The 25,240-nt window shown below is 37.5% G+C and overlaps 1 protein-coding gene across 5 annotated transcripts in view; it reads right to left on the bottom strand.

Moving 5' to 3' along the window:
- Positions 1–25,240, bottom strand: part of LOC124157212 (guanine nucleotide-binding protein G(I)/G(S)/G(T) subunit beta-1) — a 99,327-nt gene continuing 74,087 nt past the window's right edge. For 3 of the 5 annotated variants that reach the window (XM_046531758.1, XM_046531759.1, XM_046531760.1), the window contains exons 3-9: positions 16,003–16,148; positions 13,575–13,751; positions 12,054–12,176; positions 11,250–11,379; positions 9,923–9,994; positions 6,757–6,973; positions 1–5,606 (exon numbers count right to left, since the gene is read on the bottom strand). In XM_046531758.1, coding sequence (XP_046387714.1) covers positions 5,500–5,606; positions 6,757–6,973; positions 9,923–9,994; positions 11,250–11,379; positions 12,054–12,176; positions 13,575–13,751; positions 16,003–16,148 — 972 coding nt within the window. In that variant the 3' untranslated portion in view covers positions 1–5,499. The remainder of the gene's footprint in view (positions 5,607–6,756; positions 6,974–9,922; positions 9,995–11,249; positions 11,380–12,053; positions 12,177–13,574; positions 13,752–16,002; positions 16,149–25,240) is intronic. The other 2 variants (XM_046531761.1, XM_046531762.1) reach the window with 2 other exon arrangements.

Raw genomic sequence — 25,240 nt, 5'->3', positions numbered from 1 at the left:
TAATTTTGGAGTCTTTTAAAGACAAATAGCTTTATTGGACAAGTGAGATATTTACTTACAAGACAAATCACAAACAGGACCTCCATAAGCTACACTTTGAAATTGTTCAAATGAAAAGAACTACTTGAATTTTCCACTCAGATGCACTGCTCCCTCACTAAGCTTTCAACATTTTAGTGTCCAGAAACACAAGGTTAATTTTAATTTCCCATTAAGTAAGGGAGCAGGTTTGGTTAACTCAGTAGCCTTTCAAAGCCAAAGGCTAGAGGTGTGAAGAAGTATGGGTATGACCCCTTGAATGAAGCTTTTAATAATGGGATAGGAGGAAAGAGACAAAAAGGCATTATCTATATCTATAAAAAATATGCTGCCCATCCGCATCAAATAAGGAGAGCATTGCTCGTGTGTTGCAGCCTCTTATCTATCAAAATTTATTATATAAGCAGGAATTTTGGAAGTCACTGGAAACAAAAGTCACGTCTCTCCATAAACTGTTTAAAATCTTTATAAATGTTACAAGTTTCATTCAAGATATTCCAGGCAGTGTTTCACACCCCTTATCAGTTCAATGATATGAAACAGTCATGGAGGAGGCTATTAAACACAACCTAAACGTGCATTTTTTTTCCATAGTTCACTTTCTCCCTGTTTACTGTACGTCCAAAAGTGGGCCAAAATAATTAGAACAACATAGATGAATGAAACGGGTCATGAAATCGGGGATCCAAAGCAGCCAAGGGAATTAAAGGAGAGGGGGGACAACGGGGAGCACAAGACTTTTTCGAGGTATGGATTTGGTTTTGGGAAGTTCCTCATCTCTTTTACTACAAAGGTATACGTATTACACTTCCATTTGCATCTGGAATAAACCTTTTTTTACTACCGTAATGTTTCAATATTATTAAGAAATTTAGGGGACACATCCAACTCTCCAACTTGCTCATGTTCATCAACACCACTTGCCTCCCATACAGTTTCACAGAGTTGACATTAAGAAGATTAAAAGTAAAACAAATCAAAGTAACAAACAAGCAACAGTACACACACAGTTCTGGCAGCATGAATGTTATGAAAAGTGACATTTTCTATACTTATATATATATTCATATACCTCTAAAAAATGCCTCAATGTCAACGCTGGAAATATCTATTTCATTCTCCATACTTATATGCTAGTTGGGATAAAAAGTGCTCCCGCAATTTTCACCACACAAATGGGTAAAAATGCTAGGCTACCATTCTTCAACTGGATGATAATTAGAACAATAACAAGTCATGCACCCACAGAACGGTTTTCATGTTCTTTCAATCAACTGCTCAATATATCACCATGATGACAAATTTTGTCAAATGAATTTCCATCCAACTAGCATATATACAAACTTTGGAAACCTGATGTGCTTTGTTTACACATACAATGAGTTGGCTAAAAAACATTATTACATATTTTGGAACAAAAATTTATACAGGATTATAAATAACTTACTTCTCACAAAGAAAAAAAAACCCATCATCTAATTTGACGTGGAGAACTCACGCAGTTATTTCCTTTTCAATTAATATATCAGTATCACTCACAGTCACACCATAAGCTTATACATTGGGAGCAGACATTCAAACACTGAAATGCACCAAGGCAACAGGGAAAAAACAAGCTTCATGATTCCTCATATTTTTCTTTTTGTGTATATATATTTATATATATATTTATATGTATAAAAAAAATTACAACACTTTTAAAGTGTTTGCACTGAGCAGAGAGAGGCAAGTAGGCATGGTGTGTAATTGAGAACACAGTTCATGGAGGGTGCAGCACCACAACTGCTATATTTTCAATTTGGGAAAAAAAAGAAAGGCAGTTGACTGATTACTCTCATCCATTGTGCTGGTTGATGTTCGGCTGTTTCTCTCCATCTCCCTCCAGTCACACCCACCCACACACTCTTGCTCGATAATAAACAATACCATGTTGGGGACATTGTTTCACCAGGATGAAGAGCAGTTCAATTTGTAACACAAGCACACACATACACACTTTCCAGTTCCTCTTGGTAATAATGGTAATAATGATAATAATTAATAATAATAATGACAATAAAAAAGAATGCAGGTGGAGGGAAGATCCTTTTTTTCGGTGCAGTTTGCTCACGCCCTAGGACAGGACATACACACAGGATCAACAACCCATTTTGGCTTCTCTCTCTTTTCTTATAAAATCCCTTGGTTGACAACAACAACGTGCAGAGGAGCAGCTTTTATATTAACATCATCTCTTCCTTCTCCCATTGTGCCATTGCCATTTTCCAAAGAGTGCATCAAGTATAATGTGGCATACAGACTGAAACTGCGGGAAATCCGAGGCTGGTATGATAAAAACAATGAACGCCACCGTTTCTCACATGCCCTCTTCACTAAACACCCACACATACGCATCAGTTTGTTTGAGTGGTAGTAATTAAAGCGTCCTGTAACTTACAGAGGATGAAAAAGATGAAAAAACAAAGGAAAATATGACTGTAACGAGCCGACCTTAGGAACCAATCAATTAATGATGCATAATGAATGCCCTCGTATTTATGAAATACTGAATACTTCCACTAATGTAATTTTACCCTCTTCTTTTCAAAATTATTCACTCAACACAGCAGCTACTTCCATACACAATTATGACACATATACTGTTAAGTAGTAAATAAAAAAATGCCTTTTTTTCATGGATGGTTTTTTTAAAAGCTTATTTAAGATCTTTCTTCTGAAGTAAATTTATGGCACAAAAAGGATAGAGATTTCTGTTCCTTTACATAACAAAAACACTTTTTTGCACAAGTTTATATGCAACACACTACATTTAAAAATGTACTGTATCAAAGCAGCAGGATTCGTCTCATTTTAACTATCATTCTTTAAGCAGTGATGATACATGAACACCTATTATTTTGCAATTTTAACCTTACACACTCTTCCCTTAATTACCCCCCCTCGTTCCATACGAAAATCTTTTTTTCCTCATTTAATATAAATTGGCAACATGCAACTCAGCTAAGATGGATCAATTATGAAGATTATTTATTGATTTTTTTCATCCCCTCTTGAGAACACTACACTACAGGTAAGCTACGGACACCTAAAAAACTAAAAAAATGGCTTTTTTTTGTTAACCTCAAATCCACTGTGAGTTTACTTCACTCAAGCAAAAAATAAACCTATAAAAAATACATGCCTAGGACTGCTCCACGCCATGCTTTTACAACTGTCCCTACTGAGCATGAAATAACATTCCAGGAGAATTGGCTGATGAAATGGGTCTTGGTGTTGTATCACACCCATCTAAATCTCTATGCTCTCACATGCTTGCTTATGCCTTATGCAAATGTACATTCCAATTACCTTTGTGTGGTCCCAAATAGGATAATTAGTCACACACTCATTGAGGACTGAAAGATATACTTTTTCCTTTCAACAAGTATAGTAGTATTCATATATATATATTTATAAAAAAATTCCTGTGGTAGTGGATGACTGGGGAGTTTTTGAGGCTGTTACCAACAAATGCATGAGTGGAATCGTATTTTCATCATCAAAAGCACCTCCATTCACTTTTTATTCTACCCTTCTAAATTTCTTCTTAATGGAAGTATGTGTTTGTAAGAGTGCTGCGTAAACATGTAAACTTACACTATTTTTTTCAAGGCAGCACAATGTTTCCCTCCCTCTGCCATTTTTATGAACACATAGCCATATGATATAAATAACTATTACAAGAAGTCTTTTGTTTTTCTGGCTGACACCCACACAATCAATAATTGGTAGTGAAACTGTACTGCTGCCTTCAAAGTTTTAAGGGGGGAAAATCATGTATACCATCATCAAATCAGTTGTCCTGGGCAAATGTCTCACAGGATTCCAAAGAGAGAGAGAGAGAGAGAGAGAGAGAGAGAGAAAATATGATAGAGAGAGAACGTGGCACCAATTTTCACTGAAATTCTTGCTTTCATACTCTGCTCGCTACTTGATCTTCTTCTCTAGCACACCAGCCAGCCACTTCCTTTTTTTATTTTACATCCGACCTCCCCTCTCACCTGCCCATTACAAAGCAAAGAATGGTGTGCACTGTGACACAATGTAAGCACTCTCCCTCACCATATGCTCAAGAATACTAAAATTTCACTTTACGAGTAGTTTTAAGTAACAACTATGGGAATTTTTACGGGTGATGGGAGAGACTAATAGCCTATAAGTTAGGGAGGGGGGGAAATTGAGCTTGACTGCGTTTCCTGCCAAACAAATTACAACAGGTGGAAAAGATAACACTACCAACCTACAGACGTTCAATCACTTTGATCATAGACAGCAGGGGAAATTAATGATAGCCAGCATAACAATAACACATTGGCTAGTTACAAGCAGCTTGAAATGAATGCATTTTATTGTACTACTGTTTATTTTAGTGGAGGAAAATATTTTATCACAATAGATACTGCTACTACTTGGGCAGTGTAGAAATTAGTTGTCAAATAGAATGTAACAGAGTACGCTGAAGTAAATTAAGTGTAAAAGGTATAAAAGACCGATGAAAATTGTTCTCTCTGAAGCCCCTCAAAGTCAACCTACATACAACCTTCAAGCCTCATTGCTAAGACCCTTTCATAGAATTAGTAGACATGATACCTTTGAAAAAATGCAATTAGTGATACCTCCTCCTCCTCTCATAGGAATGGAAATTCCAGCCATTACACACACGCAGGCACTCAAACACCTATGCACACAAATGAACACGTACAGACCAACCTCTCTCCCTTACACACTGATTCACAAATGCAGACACCCCACACAATCACACAACTACAGATATCCACATAGATTCACTCTTGCCCATTCACTCAACACTCAAACAGGGTGGCTATTAATGAACTCGAGCCTGAGTGACTGAAGCATCTTTCTATATTTATATATATATTTATATATAAAGCTGGTTTTTTCCTTCTCCCAGACACTAGGTCCGTGCTGGCCTCGACCCCTCCCCCTCTTCGGCGTACCCAGGGAGAGGGGGTGGGGCAGTGAGGAAGAAAGCAGTCTCTATACTGCCGTCAAACCTCCTACAATCCTTCCCATTTTGACCTACTCTGGGGTTAACAGCAAAACATGCCAGCCTAACCACATGACATGATTCCTCAATTGCAATTAAACTTCGGTGGCAGAAGTGATATTTTTTTACGCTTCTTTCCGCATGGAAAACAGAAGACTAAAAAAAAAACAGAAAAGAAAAAAATCCCAGTGAGTCGCTCTCCCGATCATAAACATAGCATCAATAACTTTTTATATTGTTTAATCTCTCTCTCTCTTTCATTTGTCCATTCAATTTCCATTCTCTCTTGTGATACTTTAGTCACCACCAGTTCTCTTTCTTAAAATCTTCTCTTCCAAACCTCTTGTGTGATTTTCCTTTTCTTGACACCAATATTTATCCTTCTCCTCCTCTTCCCTCACAGTCTTCTGTTTTTAATTCCAGATTCTGAGGAAGCTGTCCCATGATCCAGTGGCAACGGCCATGCCATCTTCTGTTACGCCCAAGCAGCTCACACGATTGTCATGACCAGCAAGGATACCTACATGAACACAAAGCCAATCAGAATGTTTTCTGCATGAATTTCATTCCTCAACTAAGAGGTTATTCTGTATTTCTGAATTTGGCATCCAAATTGGATGATGTTACAGATTTAGCCAAATACTGGTATTGTAAGAAAGTTCAACAAGTGACTGCAGCGGCATCGCAACGCTGTAAGCAACACCTCGCTTAAAGGGCTCACTTTCATGGGAATGGTTAATTTCCCTCGTGTCATCGTTGCTCACTCCAGAAATTAATGACTCATTGAACAATGCAGTTGAAGATCCAAAAGCTCTCCCAATGAGGTAATTTTCTTTCAGAAATACAGACTAACCCCCAAGACCAGATCACTGATTCAACAAGTCGCAATAGAAAAGCTGTACTTAATTTTTGAAGTCCGAAACGATAATTTGCAACAAATTTATCAGTCTCATCATTTTTCATTGCAAACATGTAGTACTCTACTCTCTATAATGAGAAATGAGTAAACGGCTTGTTTTATATAAATATATTCAGGTTGAAGAACACTGCCATAAATTTAATGTAGAATGATAAAAATTTCATCAAGCTATGAGGCAGTTATTCATAGCAAAATGTGTTCATTTTCCATGAGTAAATCCTACAAGTCTCTCTTGGCAATACTGCTGGTATCTCACTATTTGGAATTTCAAAATTTCTGGTGCTCAACTACTTTTGAATCAGAGTTTTCAACATTTAGGCAGTAATGAATTATGATTTGATTGTAATGAAACAAGTTGCTTGATTATACGTCAATGGATCTTAATACTGCTATTTTCCCATTATTCAACATTGACTTAAAAAATCCGTTGAATTTGAGGCAATTGCTTCCCTGTAATATTTTGCATTGAGCAGCTAAATAATTGGAAAGATGGTAATCAAGATAAATGATAGAATTAAGCAAAAAACATGATTAAGAGTACTGAACCATGCTAAAATGAAGTACAATTTGTACTTGGGCATATATCTGCCAGTTAAATTTGAAAAAAATACTATTTGAAAGGAAGCACTTACCAGTTAAACTCCGTTGAGAAGTTAAAATATTAAACTCAGAACAACCCAATTAAATTCTGTGTGCGAGTTGAGATAGCCATAATACATGATCACCTCAAAAGTTAAAAAATAAAGCTTACCTGCTCGTTCTGTCTTCATTGAGTCCCACACATTACAATTGAAATCATCATAACCAGCGAGTAAGAGGCGACCTGATTTAGAGAATGCCACAGAGGTGATCCCACAAATTATGTTGTCGTGTGAATACATGGCTAGTTCCTGATCTGCTCTGATGTCGAACAGGCGGCATGTGGCATCATCTGAGCCAGTAGCAAATGCATAGCCATTCGGGAAGAACTTGGGAGAAAATTAAAGGTTATATTAGGCACAAAGGAAAATGTCTCCAATTAAAATAATGCAACAACCATAATATTTAAGCTGACAGTAAATAAAGCACCAAAGTTACTTCATAAAAAACTATGCACGAGAGAACAATATGAAGTTACCAAGATATCAGCAATGAATCTTTTCAATTGAAGAATAATATGACGCAAAAGTTGTGGTTGCTAAGTGAAAAACCAAGAAACACACTTTAACAAGGAAAAATTAAGAAAAACAACATAAGTTAAATTATAAACAGTATAGAAATAAATCGCCTAAACTGATTCAAGTTCTTAGCCCAGAAGATGATAGTATTAACTACCACTAAAAATATGCAAATATATCAGCAACATCTTTCAGGAATAATACACAATGATCAAAGGAAATAGAAACTTTAAAGTATTATGTAGAGAGAAGGATGACCCTAGTGGCCCACATAAAAACACCTAAAATACAGTATTCATAACAGCACTTGTTATCCAAAAGAAATAAAGTCATCGAAGATAAAGTTAAGAATGAAACATTCCCTACTTGAAATGAAAATGATCATTTGTTATGTGATAACTTTTTATAAATTTATTACGAGATTCCATAGCTCGCTAGTTTAGCAAAGGAATAGAGCATTTTTTAAAGCCCTTTTTCAATAGAATTACTTTCACATGCTTTTCTGCGTAAAATTTTCAATAGCTCAATAAATTTTTAACTGACATTTCTGGAGCATTCAAGACCACTCATCAAATACTAACTAGTATTTCAAGCAAGATGAAGTCAGCCTGATATACTAATAAGGAGTTCATTTTATTTCAAAATATCTGATTCAAGAAATATCAGTAACTCTTCCTGCAACATTTATTTTAGGAATAGAATGGCTACCAGGAGTCCATCCTGCTACAAATATCAAATAAAAATATGAAAGACCCAGCAAAATGATGATCATAAATCGTCTATGTTTAAATGACCTGCAATAAAATTTAGTGTTAACATCGAAAGAAAGCACTTTTGGACACTAATTCAAACAGTACAGTTGGCCGCGCCCTTTAGGCCACAAGCTTGGCATGCTCAGAAGCAGACTAAAGACTAATAAGAGAAATGCAAGACTTTTGAAGAAAGTTCTCTTCATTATTTATCGAAAAAAAAAAAAAAGATCATGAGATTGTAAGAAATGAAGTAAAACAAATACGTATCTCCACTTAATAATTGAAGATGCAGCTATGCATGGCATATTGCATTGATACCTCAAAGCTGAGACTGGAATGTCATGTCATAAAGGTGGGGAGTAGAAAATAGCATACAAGATATAGTAAGAGTAGTGGCAGTACGAATGGGGAGTATGCGTGCTTTTTCCTGCCCAATGTAAAGAAACCCTTTTCCCGTCAATCACTTCCATTTGTCAACAATCTTTATCTATCAGTCCCTACCAATGTATCAATGAATATTTGCATGGATGGTACTGCCTGCTCACCATGTGAGTGTTGACAACATAGATAGCATACAGCTCATTAAACAATAATTAACACAGCATATATGGATGCCTAGGGACTTTTAAACGCATTATAATTGTCTCATTTCCTTACTTTCTCACTAGTAAGACTTAATTAACGATGTTGAATAGTGTATGTTCTTTTCACTAGGCCATTTTGCAATACTACCTAACGGCTGAAGACGACTGCTTGTAAATTTAAAAGCAATAACTTTCTCATTTATCATACTTTATTTGTAAATTAAACATATTTTACTTATATTTCATCTCATTTTGTTTCATCTCATCTCATTGAAGTGCTCAAAAAATGCCCAACACATATTCCTCTGGGTATTTTCAAATGCCCATAAAACATAATAGGATGCATCAAAGAAATCTTACAAGTGCACGCAAGTACTTTTATTGAATGCATATTAGATCATTATCCAAGGGTTTAATACATCTTTATGACACTTTTGTAAGCATTTAAAAATGTTTTCTGCAAAACCTTGGAGTGAGCGAGGCAGGGTTCCCACTCTAACTAAATTATAAAACTCCCTGTTTTTTCCAGGTTTTCACGGTCTAAATTGCGTCAAATTCACGGTCTGTTGATAAACCATTTTAGGAAGAAATATTGATCACATAAAAATCACTGGCCGCACGTTAACTAAAAATATAGCAAATGTGATAAACGCCAGGAATGCAAACGCAGCAATGAAAGTGCTCTTATGACGTCGCCTATCATTAGCAAAATTTAGGGCCGGCTAAAGGTTGTGAGTGGGAAAATGGAGGATGACAGGGAAGTGAAGAGGTGTCTGATTTCTCGCCAGGGTTCATGATCACTTTGGTTAAAGGTCTTCCAATCACAACCTTAGGTCTGTGTGCCGTCATGACACACGGACCAATATTTGCGCTTCCAATATACTTGTGCAGATAAATGCGTGGACCGTGTCTGCAAGTGACTGACCTTGAAATATGATTGACATATCGATTTTTCCTTTGATCCATCCATCGTAGATCTCCAATCAAGTTTGAGAGGTTTTTAAGGTTTTACGACAAATTTCACGGCTATTTCCAGGTTTTTTTCACGGTACGAAATTCACGGCTTATTCACGGTTATAAGGTTTTCACGATTGAGTGGGAACCCTGAGAGGAAACTTTCAAATTAGTCCATGATTTTGGCTCTAATCCTTCCTAGCCCTACCATTCTATCCCTCAAGTTCAATACATCCTAATGCCTTATTCTATAAAATTTCTCTTCGAATTTTTAACCTGGGATTTGACCCATTGCAACTGGAATGTTAACTCCACTCTAGTTAACTTCATGTCCCTTAGAAGTAGGTTGACAAAATGCTTATATTCTCAATCAGTATGTCAGTGTGATTCATTATTAGATAAAAATACTATCACAATGAGGGCATTATGACCAGTAATAACAAGAAACTATGTAAACAGAAAAAACTCACAGTGACCGCGTTTATGTCCGATTCATGACCAGGGAATGTCTGCTTGCACATACCCTCCCGTATGTCCCAAAGCTGTAATAGAAAAGAACAATACAATAAATACAATTTACTCATATGTAATTAGTTCATAGGCATTAGAAGGAGTTTAGGCTACAAGTGCCCAAAATACATATGGACTTAATCAATGAAGTTACAAAAGTATCCCAAAGGAGAGAGTAAAATCAATGTACATTTAAGCTGCAACGAAAATTAAACAATCATGGATATGTAAGAAGGCTAAGATCACTGATGGTGTTGTTCCACAAATGAAAAAAATACTTCGTGCATAAAATATGCAACTAAACTGTTGAACTCTTCAATGAAGAAAAATATACGAATGGAAATAGGACCAGAGTATTTTGGAAACAATATCCATATAAAATGGAATTCATTCAAAATGTATCAAGCTATGGATGATTAGAATGTTACAAAATTATAATGATTACAAAATTATAATGATTAACTTGCTTTACTTATAATGTTAATATGAAAGACTTTAGGGAAAAGCTAAGTTCAAAGCAACACTTAGGCCTCATTTTTTCCAAACAACTATGAGAAGGATGAATGTACACAGCACTTTTGCACTCCCATAGCATGAATTGCTAACATGAGATTTCCTTTTAGAAGTACTAAAATAACCTTCAACCTTAAACTGAACGGAAAAATTCTTTCAACAGAGCAATTACTTTGCCTTACATGTCTTTACAACATAGAACATATATCTGCTAGATCATGGATCATGATTAGTTGGCAAGATATTTTCTCAATTGTGATACATAATTTTTGTTGATACCCATGCAATGCAATCAATAAGTGAAGACTGAACATTAAAAAACTTGAAATATGAAAAAGGGAAACATTCATAAAATGTAGGTGCCCAGATACAAGCTTTCCTGTATTTTGCCATCCCTTTAGCTTTTACCACTTAGACCGACTGAGACACAGACTGTACACAAGAAGATCAATTTAATTAATAACTAGCTTATTTTAGTTCATGTATTAATAAAAATGCACATGACAGCTGAACAACAGGAAAACATAATGATAGAGGACACTATTCTTGATTGTAACAACTACATAAAATAGACACATTAATCACCAAAGTTCTAATAAAACAAGACTTAGGACAAATAATATTAAAAATATATTTTTTATTCAGAGTTAACCATTCCTTTACATCATTTTTATTCCAGCCTAGCTGATAACCCAGAAAATATTCCACTTAAAATCCTCAAGAAATACCTTTCAGCCATTACCTACAAAACACCGTATCTATCGAAGGACTTACTTTGGCTGAGGCATCACAGGCTCCCGACACAAATGTCCGCATGTCTGGAGAGAGTGATAGAGACATAACATCTCCCGTGTGGCCAATAAATGATGTGCATTGCTGTCCCGTCTCAATATCCCACAGCGCACTGAAGAAGAGAAACAAACCAGGTTTTTCACAGCTATCACATTTACCACTACTAAATTAATATTTATCGGTACAGAAAAATTCAAACTAATTAATTTATCTAGAGTATTTATTTCCAAAGATGAAAATTAAGGCAGAATATACAGAATTGCAATTAAGGCATAATTAACCATCCACTAACATCTGATACCACTCTATAGGCATACACATATAATAATCTCTCTCCTTAGCAATGATAAAGAAACAAATAAGATTAAAACGATAATCAGTACGCTAAGGTCTAAAAGTAATAAGGTCAAAACATTGACTGGAAATAGACTCCACATGTCTACAAGACCACTCACTCCGTGATTCCACCTTAAGTGATTGGTTTTAGAACATGGCACATTCAAAATTAATTGACCAATAAAATTGAGAGAGCTAATGAGAGTTATCAAACAATAATGAATAAAACATTGCAATAATTTTGGGGTAGAAATCATTTTGTTTAAGGCCTTAGACTTCTGAACAGAATATGAAATTACCAATAAGCACCTCAGTAATTTCGACAGTTATGACCATGACTTTGACACACGTACGAGAATAAACACATTACAAGAACTCTAGTAAAATAACTAGAGATTCAAAGTTATTCACTATTACTTACAATCATAAACAGCAGTAAAGTGCACTTACCATGACATATCCCCTGAACTTGTGACTATTTGATTATCATCTAGGAAACGACAGCAACTGAGATATCCAGTATGTCCTGGCAGTTCTCGACTAACTCTGACATTTCCTTCACGAGTTTTAAGACTGTAACAATAGAAGAAAAAATATAAATATGAATAAAAGAATTTACATCATAAAAGCTACATACTTATACCAGTTTTAACCACTGAAAACTATAAATTTAGAATTGAGGGTTTCGTTGATTTAGTTTAAAAAATTAAAAATCCAGACTTGTTTCATGATTTTTAACCAAATTTTGATAAGTAGTTTCAATGATTATTGAGAATATTTTTCAGCTCTGTCGCTGAGTATGAGTATGAGGCAAGCAACCCACACATAGGATAATAAGTCTAGGACACATTACAATACAAATTTTCCAGACATTCTAGCTTCCACAGTATTTTGAAAGTCAACAAGAGAATATAATTGAACTTTTTTCTAGAGAACACTCAGTACAGAGGAATAAAGCCTATCCTCTAAAAATGATTATGGAAGAAGATTCTCTAATATCTAATTTAACATAATGGAACAAAGACTTCTCAAAACTAGCTAGGTAGCCCTCACTTCACGCAATTTCACATAACACGGTTTTCGCTAGAACACGACTGGGTCTCAAAGATTGCTTTCACAAAGTTCAAGCAATAATAATGCTTCACCTCAACAACAGAGCCACTCAATTAATTAATTGACACTAAAGATGATTATAATCATTTGGATTCATTAATAACCAAGCCATATAATCTGTATTGAAGTGCACGAATGCATAGCAATTTTCTTATTCAAAACTGAAAAGTAGGCTCTGCAGCAATGAGTAAACTGACAGTAAGAGCATATGACACTGCATACCTCTGAAGCCTACAAAGGAATAACATCAAAGAAAATTGCATCAAATCACATAAAAAATATTATAGGATATTTTACAATGTTACAAACTAGATTCAGAAAAGATTTTTGTCAATGATAATTTGAGCCATCCTTCAGTCAGCTTTAGAGAAGTCAAAACAGCCTCTGAAAAGTCACCCAATAAGGCCCTTATACCACGTCTGATTCACCTCTCACATAACACAAAATTTAGTTAACACCAGTGGTGGTTAAAGGGGGAAGGTACACAGGGAGGGAGACGAAGCCATCCCCTGCATTTTCTGAAACAACTGTAAAAATGGTAATATTTAAGGTGATCACATGGCTCCCCAATTAAAGATTTTATTTTGCCAATGTTTAAAAATAATTGATGAATGACTAAAATCCACTTGTCTGGGCACACTAGGCCTCGGGTGTATTATTACCGAGAAGTACTGTATAAAACCAAGGCATCACGGAAAGTAACAATTCCTCTTCTCCCTCAAAATCTACAACCTTAATCCGCCCCTGATTAACATGACTTTTTAGAAACATATCTCTAGTATTGAGAAAGGGATACCTATATCCATAAAAAGAGTGACAAAAATCTTTTAAACACAAAAGGAAATGAGCCATTCTTACCTATATATGGAGCAGATGTTGTCGAGACCTCCACAGGCTACATAGCTACCTGATGGGGCATAGGCACATGTCATGACCCAACTTGACCGTAAAGGGATGGCATGCACCTTGTTGGTTGTGTAGCTGTCCCAGACGATGAGTTTCCCATCCTGGGAGGCCGACACTAGGTTCCTGCAGCAGAGCGCGAGAAGCGGAAGGGGCAAGGAAAAGGGATGGGCAGGTGCCCACACACACACACATAAAAAATAGGGGTGTAAAAACCGAGCTACTTTAAATGTTCTTTCTGTCCGGTTCAAACAGAAAAAAAAACATTTAAAGTAGCAAAATAAAACGTTTTTAAAGCGAAAAAACACAGCAGCACCACCATTTCTCTCAAAACAGGAGAGAGAAAATGAAATTTTATGTGTGGATCCTTTTTTAAGGCATGGGTTCCACCTATTAAATGCAAAGTTAGTACACTTAAAATTAATAAATTAATATTCATGCAGTAATGAGCTCATTATTCCCCAGGTAGCATTTTGATTATTAAATAACTTTATTGCTTAATTAGAAAAAATTATAATCTTTTTCAAAGATATAGGTATGTTATCTTTAATGTTTGAATGAGTTACCAAATGTTACACATACGTAATACAGGAAAAAACTCTGGATAATAATTAATAATATGCCGTCATTTCCACATTTTCCTATTACATTAGTTCTAAATGAGGTACATATCTTCATTCGTGCATTAATCCAACATAAGTTATAAAAAAACTGTCTACAAATCACTTCTTCAACTTCCGTACAATTGATAACTTTTCTGATGATGAATTTGTGCATCGGCAACAATATCTAGAGAAAGCATTATGCAATACTACTAGTGATTTATTCTTCAAGGAATCAATCGTTAGAATGAAAATAGAAATGTACACAGGAAATGTACAAAATGCTAAAGCTCCATTTTCTTACCTCGAAATTCTACACATCGAAACTCTAACCTTATATCCAACAAGTGATATAATCAACGCTAAATTTCCCAAAAACAACATGTTAAACAAATTTTCTCCTACTTTTCATCCTCAAAATATATAGGGCAGCCCATTCTCAGCAAATAATTTTTTTGTAGATGACTGTGTTTCAAATTTTAACTAACACCCCTGAAAGCTTAATCTAATTTTATTGTCTAACAATTCAAATGCAATATAGGTTATTTTCATCAGAACTGGCCAAGATAACTACCAATTCCTAATTTGCCAGAGGATTTCCAGATATGCATACATGATACATTCATTACATAACAATGGTATTCACAATTAAAAATTTAGAAAAAAATATAAATAACAAACTAACAGAAAAACATAATACTAGCTGATCAAATTTTTGTTTGACGGAGAGATTCCCAACTCAAAATTCAAAAGGTGAACTTAAGAAATTAATGGTATTTGAATTCTGAGAAAATTACAGTCAGTAATTACAGAAGAAATAAAAATATCTGCATTATGAAACAAATATCGGCAAAAAAAACGCTGTTTTAATAAAACCAACTTTCAAGTTACTTAAGAGTATTTTTGTTCCAATGCATTGCTGGGGATTAATAGGCTAATTAATGAACGACTGTAGGAATTAATATAGTTCATCTAAAAGTTACATGTGCAGGATATAGCTAGATGGTAAGTATTCTCAAAGTCACTAATGTTTAACAACAATTCATTTCAAAATGAAAATCTAAATTAATTTACTAATGTGAAAAATTTTACTAAGCATATAAGCAACAAATTTTTGGTAGTTAAAAGGGGATTACACTTTTGAAAACCATTGCAAGCATTTCCGAAACAGCGAACCTGTGTTTAATATCATATCATAACAAGCAAGTATGCCCACCGATAAATAATAAGAACGATTGATTCCAGTTTTCAAATTAAACAAAATTCATCAAATTTTATAGTAATAAGACGACCCTGCCATTTTAAGTAGTAAACATTTCATAACTTTTTCTGCATTAAAAGATTTCAATAGTTAGAACCCTGCTTCAGTAAGATTTATGGTCCAGATATGTGGCATTACTATACTGCAGAAATAAGATAGTCCACTATGACAAATATTCAAACACTTAGAAATATAAAAATGTATGTGCTTTTATGGAAAATGACAAAAAAAGACATTCCATAAAGCAGAGTCCAGAAAAACCTTTGCAATGCATCTTCTTGTAGCAAAGTTTGAACTTGTAAATTCTATGGCAAAATTAAGATCCACACCAAGACTTAACTGAATTATTTTCTCCAATAAATTTCACGTTATGCATAACAATACATGAATGAGACACAAGCCAATGCTCCTCAAAAGTGTTAACACCTAATTGCACATAATGCAGAATAAATCTAATGAAAAATTTTAATTTTAGCAAGACAGGTATTTAGGGTGATGCCGGTGGAGGAAAGTTTGTCACCTCGAATCAGAGCCCCAGTGCATTGCATAGATCTTAGCCAGATGTCCCCGGAGTGTCCTCCGGGTTCGCATCTGTATCCGTCCAATTGGTTCCATGGTGTTTGTCGCCTGCACCAGGCTTGTATCGCATGCTGCTTTCCTGGCATCCTATGAAGACACCACGAAGGAATTTTAGAACATCAAATTTTACCGATTAGTACAACATCATTCATCATTAAGGCAAAGCAGTGAAAAACATCACTCATTATCAAGAGCTAAAGGCTGATACAACAGGAAAACTATATTCTGTGATTTCCAATAAATAGGAATGCACCAATAAATATTAAATTAACTTACGATAGACTTCTTGACAAAAAACTTTGAGTATTTTCACAGCCAAGAATAATATTTTAATTCTCAAAGAGAAATAAAGAAGAAAGTACCATCAAAGATGTGATTGTAACAGATATAAACTAAATACAAAAAGATGACTGCTTAGAGTGATTTCTATGAACAATTTCTGAACTATTTGCAACATTCAAGGGAAATATTTACAACCATAAAAAAGGTTAAAACTGTAGGAATAACAGATGCAGATATGTTTATTCCAAATTTTATTGAATCAAAATGCAAATGCAAGCACAGTTTCTTCATTACAAAACACACAAAAAAGAAATGCTTGTTAATAATGAAATACACTTTGTTACTTCCACTAAATTCACAGTTTCTATTTTATTACCAGTTTTGGCTATTACACCATTTTCAAATACAAATGGTGTAATAGCCTAAACCGGTTATAAAATAGAAACTCAGTGAATTTTATAGAAGTAACAAGGTGTATTTCATTATTAATACGGAGCCCTTCCACCACGTAAAAGCTTCAAGTTTCGATTTAAGAAATTCTTGGTTTATAAAAAAAGCATAACAGTATATGGCAGAAAATGAGGCATACAGAGTGACTAGCAGGTTAGTGATCATAAACTAACATGCAAAAGAAAACAAACAATCAATAAGAACAATAAAATTAAGCAGGAATAGTGACATTCAACATCAGCTAAAGGTAATGAAAAAATTTTTTTTGTTACCTTTATTGTTGCCCTACTGCCTCACTTGTTCCCTATCAAAAATCCATGTCTCAACAATGGGATGGATATTACATGATAACATAAAAATCATTGCAAAATCATTAATATCATGTGTTGGAGAAGGTGAAAGTTTTTCACTCCCGGGGATATTGAATATTACTCTGATGTATATTGTTTATATGAAGCTTCAGTCACAATAGTTAACTTCCCATGGTGTTTAAATTCAACTTTGACTTAAAGCATTTGTTTTATAAGATACCCTACTAAAGTTAAAAAAGAACTCACATACACCACAGATTGAATTACTAAAGAAGATCCTTAATTGAAACAGCGACAAAGCTCAAGAACTTTTCCACTTTCAAGACTTGCATGAAGTGAAATAAATTACATCAATGCTGGTAAGATTTCTCCTATGCATAACCCTGAAGAGATGTTCAGTACACATTGATTTAGTGAGAGAGAAATGAATAATCATAGATGAGCAACAACCGCTTCCAAAGATGCACTAACAAGGATGAGGAAGAAAAAGATGGCATAAATTTTCAAACCAAATCCCTGAGGGTAGCCACTATGGAGCCTTGTTTTCCTGTTCTTCTCTTGGAATGAATTATAACACCCAGAAAAAGTTACAAATCCATATCGATACGACAAATGTGGTTTCTGTCAAATCTAATACTGTCTTCTGTCATAATGTTTGCCTAAAAGTTATGAAATTTTGACAAAGGACTAAAAATGTCATATTTTCAAGTGGTCAGGTGGGCACTTTTTAATCATAGGAACAAATTATGGTGCATAATAGAATTATGACCTCAATATGCAATTAAATGCTTATCATTCATCCATTAAATGAAAATAAATCATATTAAAATAGTTGAAGCAGGCAACCCGTTACGCACCACTGCCCTTTTCTATTTTTCCACTAAATAACCCACTTCAGGAGTATTTTCCAGCCATGGAAGATGGCGAAGTTACTGGATATTAACATCACTGGCTTGACAATTTTTATGTAATTTCATTATTATTAGCAAAAGTTTGTTATTGATTTTCAAATTATTTGAGAGTTAGGAGCCATGGGTAATATTCACACTCCAATGTGCAGTGTACTTGATGTGATGATGTGAAAAACCAAAGATATTCACTTTTGAAAGGCATATCTATGACCCTATTTCATTAAGTTAATTCATAAAACGATTTTATACAAATGAAATAGTTAATATTATTGGAAGAAGGAATCAATTTCTTCTTCAGTCACAGTTTTATTATGTAATGATTTTGATCTTTACACTGTAATTTACTTTATTATGTAATAATTTTGAAGCTATTATAAAAAAACAAAATTACTAGATTTATTAAGTCAACAGCAAAAGAGAGAGAATAGTATTTTGAAGTCAAATGTTGGATTCACATCAGTAACATGAAAACTCACGAATATATGTGTCATAAGAGAATACACTCTCACAGAGCCTATCTCCTATAAACTCATGTATGACTTGCCAGAGGGTCAACGAACTCATGTCCTAACCCCACACTTTCAATAAGGGTATTTCTAACATTAAAGGAAAACATCTAGGAAAAAAAAGAAAAAATCGCAAATAAACTACACTTGAATATTGGTGGGTTCCAAAAAATATTCCACGAAATAGCATCTCAGATGGTTTAATATGGCTAATTGGATAGTTTCAACAACCTGTATTAGTACCCCTGTAGCCAATTTTTATCTTATCATCCAAGTAAGTTACACCCATTCTTTAGTCATTACAAAGTCGTAAATATATTTTTGAGAAATCGTATGCTTCATGGAACTGAGAACCTTTCACGTAAGGAAAATTATCCTTTTATCTGGGAACCTATGACGCAAACCTCTTTCATTCACACATCATAGGCATTTTGAGGGATTTACGACCTACAGGTTGCAGGATGAGAACCGAATGGCTTCAGTTTAAGATGAAGAATGAGATGTAAGCAGGGCTTAAAAAAAGGGAGGAAGAATACCAAATCCCTCTTCCACATTGGCCTGGTGTATGGGACCAGCAGGAAGGAGAGTGCAGCACGAACGAGTGCCAAAGCCCACCGTGGGGACTACGGAGGGAAACGAGATGGCTCCATCCGATTGGGAAGGACAAAGGAAAAAGTGGCCTGGGAACGAGAGAAGGAGAAATTCCTATTCCACATAGAAATGAGCAGGTGGATTGCGTCGTGTCGCGGCCAACCGGTGGTCTATAGGGTGCCTCAACCCGGAGTAAATTGCAGGGGAGGAGAGGGAGTGGGGGGAAGAGGAAAATGAAACGACGAGGGGAGAGGGGGGAAAGTGCGGGCGAACGGGGGAGGGGGAGAGGAGGTCGGGGGGTTTGGCGGGAGCAAAGGGCGAGCCTGGCGGAGGATGGGGAGGGGGACGGAGGGGAGAGGCGGCGAGTGCATTGATCCATCTCTCTGCCCCTCCCCCCTCCGCCTCGCCCCTCTCCCCTCAAACACATACACACCCACCACGACTGGCACGGCCGTATTGATCGCCGAGGGCTCCGCCCAGCAGACTGTGCGCGCCCCCCCTGTCCCCCACAAGCCTTGCCTTGCCTCCGCCGCTACGCAAGGGGGCTCTCTCTCTCTCTCCTCTTCTCCGCTGCTTCCCTCTCGCCGAGAGAGGTAGCGCGGCCCCCGTAGTCTATGCAGGGGCGCTCGGGGGAAAAAAAGGGTTTTGCGGGCGGACGGACGCTCCCCCCCCCCCCACCCCTCTGCCCTGTCGCGGCGACCTGTCCCTCCCATACACCCGACCCCTTCGCGAAACCACACGCATGTACACGCACCGAGAGAGGGCCCCGATGGACTGGCGGCGTGGGTGGAAAGGGACTCCCCTCGATTAATCGCTGCAATTACCCATCCTTCCACCCATTTAACTCATTAACCATTCCAGGGTTTCGTTTTCCGCACCGACAGAGATAAAAACTTGCTTTCGCGTAGTGTGCGAAATCACTTAAGGGTTAAATGTAATTCTATTTGTAATCCATCAGGGAAAGAAGAAATGGTTCGACCTTTACCGATAACTGATCACGTCCGTTTTTCGGAAACACTTCACTCTCCGCCCCCAACGACAAAATAATACAGATATTCCACGGCAGTGAGTCCACGGCATTTAGCAAAGAGCTTTCGGGGGGCGTTGTCTCTTCTTATGTCTGAAGAGATACGCACAAACTCTTACATCCAAGCAAAAAAGATTTTTCGGGCTTCGGAGAAGAGGCAAAAAAAATGGTGATACCAACATGAAAAAGTTCATGCTCACTCTAATTGACGTAATGCTGAGACACAATGTACACGTGAATGGGTCACTGCGGGGCATTTGATAAAAAGCTAAAAATGAATTACATTCGGAGGAAAGCATGGCTCCCCAGAGGCAGGAATGCTGGGCCCTCCCAATCAGGGATATCTCGAACTCCTAGGAGAAGCGGATCAACCCCCTCACACCCCAACCTCCCACACGATTCGCAACTGATAAGCCTAAACTTCAAGTGGGGGTGTGGGGTTGAAGGGGTGAAGAGGGGGGGGGGGGTGCTCGCCGGCCGGCACAGCTCTTATCAACGCCGTCTGAAAAGAGGCACGCGGTGAAGCCTGCCTGCTTCGTTCACCAATGGCTCCCCCAAAGCATGGCCGACATTTGAGAGGAGGAAGGGGGAGAGCGTGCGGTATCGCAGAATACCCGTCTTCGGCGAAATTCAGGTAAGAATTTCAATCGTCGCTCGTCTCCGCGAATCACATGGCACGGAAAATATCCCCCTCATTTAGTACGCGGCCAGATTCGATTCAAAGCATATCGAACAGCACTTTTCAACGGAAAACTTTTAGGTAGGGTTGTTTCCTGTTCTCAAATCTATGGCCTACCTCTTATTCAACCCACAATACATTACGTCCGTTAACTCACAATCAGTGAATCAACCGTAAGGTTGAAATAGATCTGACCCCAGACTATATCTAACACCAATCATCACTGAGGGCTTCAATTCGAAGCTTGGTGTACACGGGCGAGGGTAGAACTCGCCACGAACAAGGCCACTGTGAGTTTCATGCATTCCCGGTAAAGGGAACTAGTTACAGTCCCTGTTTCATCTCCCACTAAAACTATAATTTTTGGAGGTGCAAGTGATACAATTTGATTGGAACCCGGAAACTCGCTCTCGCAAAACATCGCTAATCATCGCTATAGCAAAGTGCTATACTCACTAAGCCACCACACTCTCCAAAAAATCTATGGCTACAGAAAATAATTGCATCCTCAAATAAAATCACTGATACATCATCTTCTAACTTTCGGTGACACACCCAAAACTTAGAGCCCCCCCTCATCTCCAAGGCCTCTCGGCTACCATTTTCTATTCGCAGGTTCGCAGGATTTCGGCTTTCTCGTCAAGCCCCGAGATGCTTCATCTGCAAAAAAAACCTCGAGCATCAACCACGGTACTTTCTAGAAGGGATTTGAGATTCGCCGGTAGGATGACACTCCCCACGGGAGCAATGGGAGAACGTGAGAGAAGTGTTGCGTGAAATATTAAGGGATGTAGGGGGGATAAAAGAGAGAAATATTTTAAGTCAAATATCGCAAACGATATTCATAAACCTTCCCTTCACCGGTTTCCGTATCAAGGCGAGAGAGAGAGAGAAAGAGGCAGGAAAATTAATCGATAGGGTAGGGTTAGGGTCCCGCAGCTGCTTCCCCCGGTACTTCGAACAAGTTATGCCGAGGCGAAAGTTACTTTTCAAAACGGTGGTTTTGCAGGCCATTGACCCCTTACGAAAACGGCGCCTCCTCCTCACACTTCGGTTCGAAATCCTAGAAAATGGCCCCAAGATATCGGATGGATTCTTACGCTATCTTTTTATCATTTATAAAGGGGAAGACGAAGATAACTATTCTTCCCATTTCGGGAGGGCCCAACGAATTTTTTCGTATGGGGAGGGAAGCTTTGTTCCTCGTGCCGTCTTTCAAAACATTCGTTTTTGCTCCATGGCGTTTCCTTTCTGAATAAAAACCGATCAAAATTCAAATGTTCACTGTTCATCAATTACACACCATGAAAACATATCAGTAATCCCATGATATGGCCCAATCTCCCCTATCCTACGAGGGGACATCGATAAAAAAAGTACGTTCCTTTAGTCACTATAAGGATATCTCTCACCCCAGACTAATATTTGAGCAATGACTTGCGAGTTCCACACTTTTAAGGTAGGGATGGGCGCAGATCTCTTCCCCGGGCCACCTACCCGCGCTTTTTTTGGGAGAGTTCAATGTCTTCACTCAAATTTGAAACCAGGACCCTTCGATCAGAATATATAACGCTCAATCCCATTAGGTCACCAAGATTTCAAATAACGGTTTCTCGATTAATAAAATAAATGGCGGAAATCGCTAGGACAACTGATTGTATGGTTTTCTTTTTCCAAACGTTTTTTTTTTGTTCTAACGGCATTTTCTCTGCAATTTTTCTCTTTGTCTTATCATTACTGATAACTTTTTTTTACCTTTATTTCTTACCCTTTGCATTATTATAACCTTGCAAGGATTTACTTATTACTGATCGTAAGAACATTTTAGTTTTTTATGCATACATTTGTGTCATAGTCTCGGGTTGCATGAAGTCATGCGGTTGAAACTCAAACCACCTGCGTGAAAGTGTACTAATAATTTTTATTTTTGCATTTTTTTATGACCAGAAAGTGTTCACTAGGGGAACATACCGCATTCTGCATGCGGGTGAATGGTCACCTCCCACCAATCACCCAAGAAGTGGCTCGCAGGGTATTATTTCATGTAGATATAGAAGAAAGTATTAGGATTACAACTGAATTGCTACTTACAAGCAAGAGAGGTAAATTATCTCGCATGTTCCTCGGCCTCATCAATTACATCTCTTCCAAAAACCACAAAACATTAACAGCTACTTATTATTATTTCGTCTTATTTTCTCAAGCGAATTTTAGGACATTGTTGTCCTCTCTTCCAATTAACTTGATGGACAATCACAAACACCCATGCCCTGGATGGTGATCAATCCACCCAGGCGGGATTCGAACCCGCGACCTCTAGGTTAGCAGCCGGGGACTTTACCCCGACGCCACCGAGGGAGGCAAAACTTAGTCATCTCAAAATAATGAAAATAAAAATGGTATCTCAAGCATCACTCTCATTATCGAAGAGGAGAAAATATAATAGAGAGAAAACTCAAAAGATAGCAAAGATTCCAGGTCACTAAAAGAACTATTAGATCTTATATAATTACGGGAGAACAAAGCCATTTACTAAGTGCACAAACAAATGCTTTTCCATAATGTAATGGATAAAACAGAGCTTCAGATCTTGTGCCTTCAACGAAACCACTAATTATCATGGGAGTAGCGAGTCTACAGGTGTCCAAGGGTTCACCCCCTCCCTCCCCCCGAATTTTTTGGAAGACACTGACTAGAATATAACGCCACCAAATGAAACGTACTGAACAGTTGTGCTTTCCATAAAATTGCGCTATTGTCGCTTTAAATGCCCAGCAATCAACGGAAGTACTTGCTAGACATAAAACCGTCCCCTAATCAACACGTTGTAGACCGTTGATCTTAAATACGTCTTTCAATATCAAAAAGGTATATCATGAGTGACATTTTCGTTAAACAATAGGAAAACTGACATAATGATGGATTCAGATAAAGCAGGAGAACCTCATATATATCACCAAGCGACATTATATCACATCAAGGTCTCAATTGATAGCCGCAGACTACTTGCAGCAATAAGTCGAAATCCGTCGAAAGTATTCAGGACCCCCTGGACCTGAACCCCCTAAATGAAACTGGAGGGCAACCCCTCACGGAGGCTGGTTAAGCACAGCCATTTTCTTGACTAAGAAAACTTACAATTCTCCGAAATCGGTAGAACTAAAAATAGTTCCGCGCACAGAAAGCCGGAGGGCGGGCTATTCGTTCTCATCACGAGCGATCCCCGTCGCAGTGGGACACCGGAGAGGAGCAATCGAGGTCGCTTTCATGCACCTGTGCCGTGGGGACGCCCCGCCCCGCACGAGGGAATAACCCCACCGGGGACCGCCAAATTCGCCCCAACAACGACGAGAATTAACTTGGGCAGACGATGGCGGGAAGGAAATTAGGTACTCGAGGGAAGGGAGCTGCATCCACAGTTCCAGAGGAATGCTGAAACACAAGGAATAAATAACCAAGTAATTTTACCGAAATTGCCTATCTTTGCTGCAAAATTAATAATCTATGAGACAAGAGGAAGAATGAAATACCTTGAGCCATTCACACGAATCACAATTCCTTGCTCTCCCGACTGGCGCCCTCACCTTAGCAATTTATAATGAACGTAATTAAACGTAGACTATCGCTGAAATATTAAAATGGCTGTGCTGTGGAGGTAACTCGCCAATACCGGCACACAAAAAATAAAGGCCTAAGTTGTTTTCGCAAAAGATACATTGCAATTTCCTTTTATAGCCACGAACTTGGCAATCCTAGCGATGAGACGAAGAACCGGGCAGCTTGAACCAATCACTCGTAACCCAATTCCTAACTCCCACGACTTGGGTACTTACTTAAGTAACGTGTTACCACCACAATTAAGTAATTAGTGAACACTGGTAAAATCTAAATATGGCTGAAAATCTTACAATGATTACGTCACTCCCCAATTCTCGTTTGTAACCGGAACCGGTAATAAGTTAATGGAAAACTCCTCAAGTGATGGGAAAACGGTGGAAACGAAAAATGCTGTCATCATTATCGAGATTTCTACTAATTAGACGTAAAATTTGTGGACTACCAGCATTAACTTCACAATATAATACCCTTTCTGCAAACTCCAAGGGTTTTTGTATCAATAAGCGACTCACTGAGACGAACACGTCCGACAGTACGCTAATTTAAGTAAGCTCTTCACCAGCTATCGTGGGTAGTGGAACAACAGAAATGTTGGCAACTACTACGTTGCGTAGATAGTTGAATTCAAGCTTATTTTATAATGCAACCTCACTCCTTTAATTGGCTAATAGAAGTTAGGAAAGATGCATTTGAGAATTCATGAAAATGGAAGGCACAACGGTTCAATAGCCTTCGTTCTCAAATGATGCGGGCAAACTCGTAATACGATTGATGTTTGAGTACCCCGGTCGAGAAAACAATGAA

The sequence above is a fragment of the Ischnura elegans genome, chromosome 4 (assembly GCF_921293095.1).
Source record: "Ischnura elegans chromosome 4, ioIscEleg1.1, whole genome shotgun sequence".
NCBI classification, from domain to species: domain Eukaryota; kingdom Metazoa; phylum Arthropoda; class Insecta; order Odonata; family Coenagrionidae; genus Ischnura; species Ischnura elegans.
This window is presented reverse-complemented; position numbering and strand designations above follow the sequence as displayed.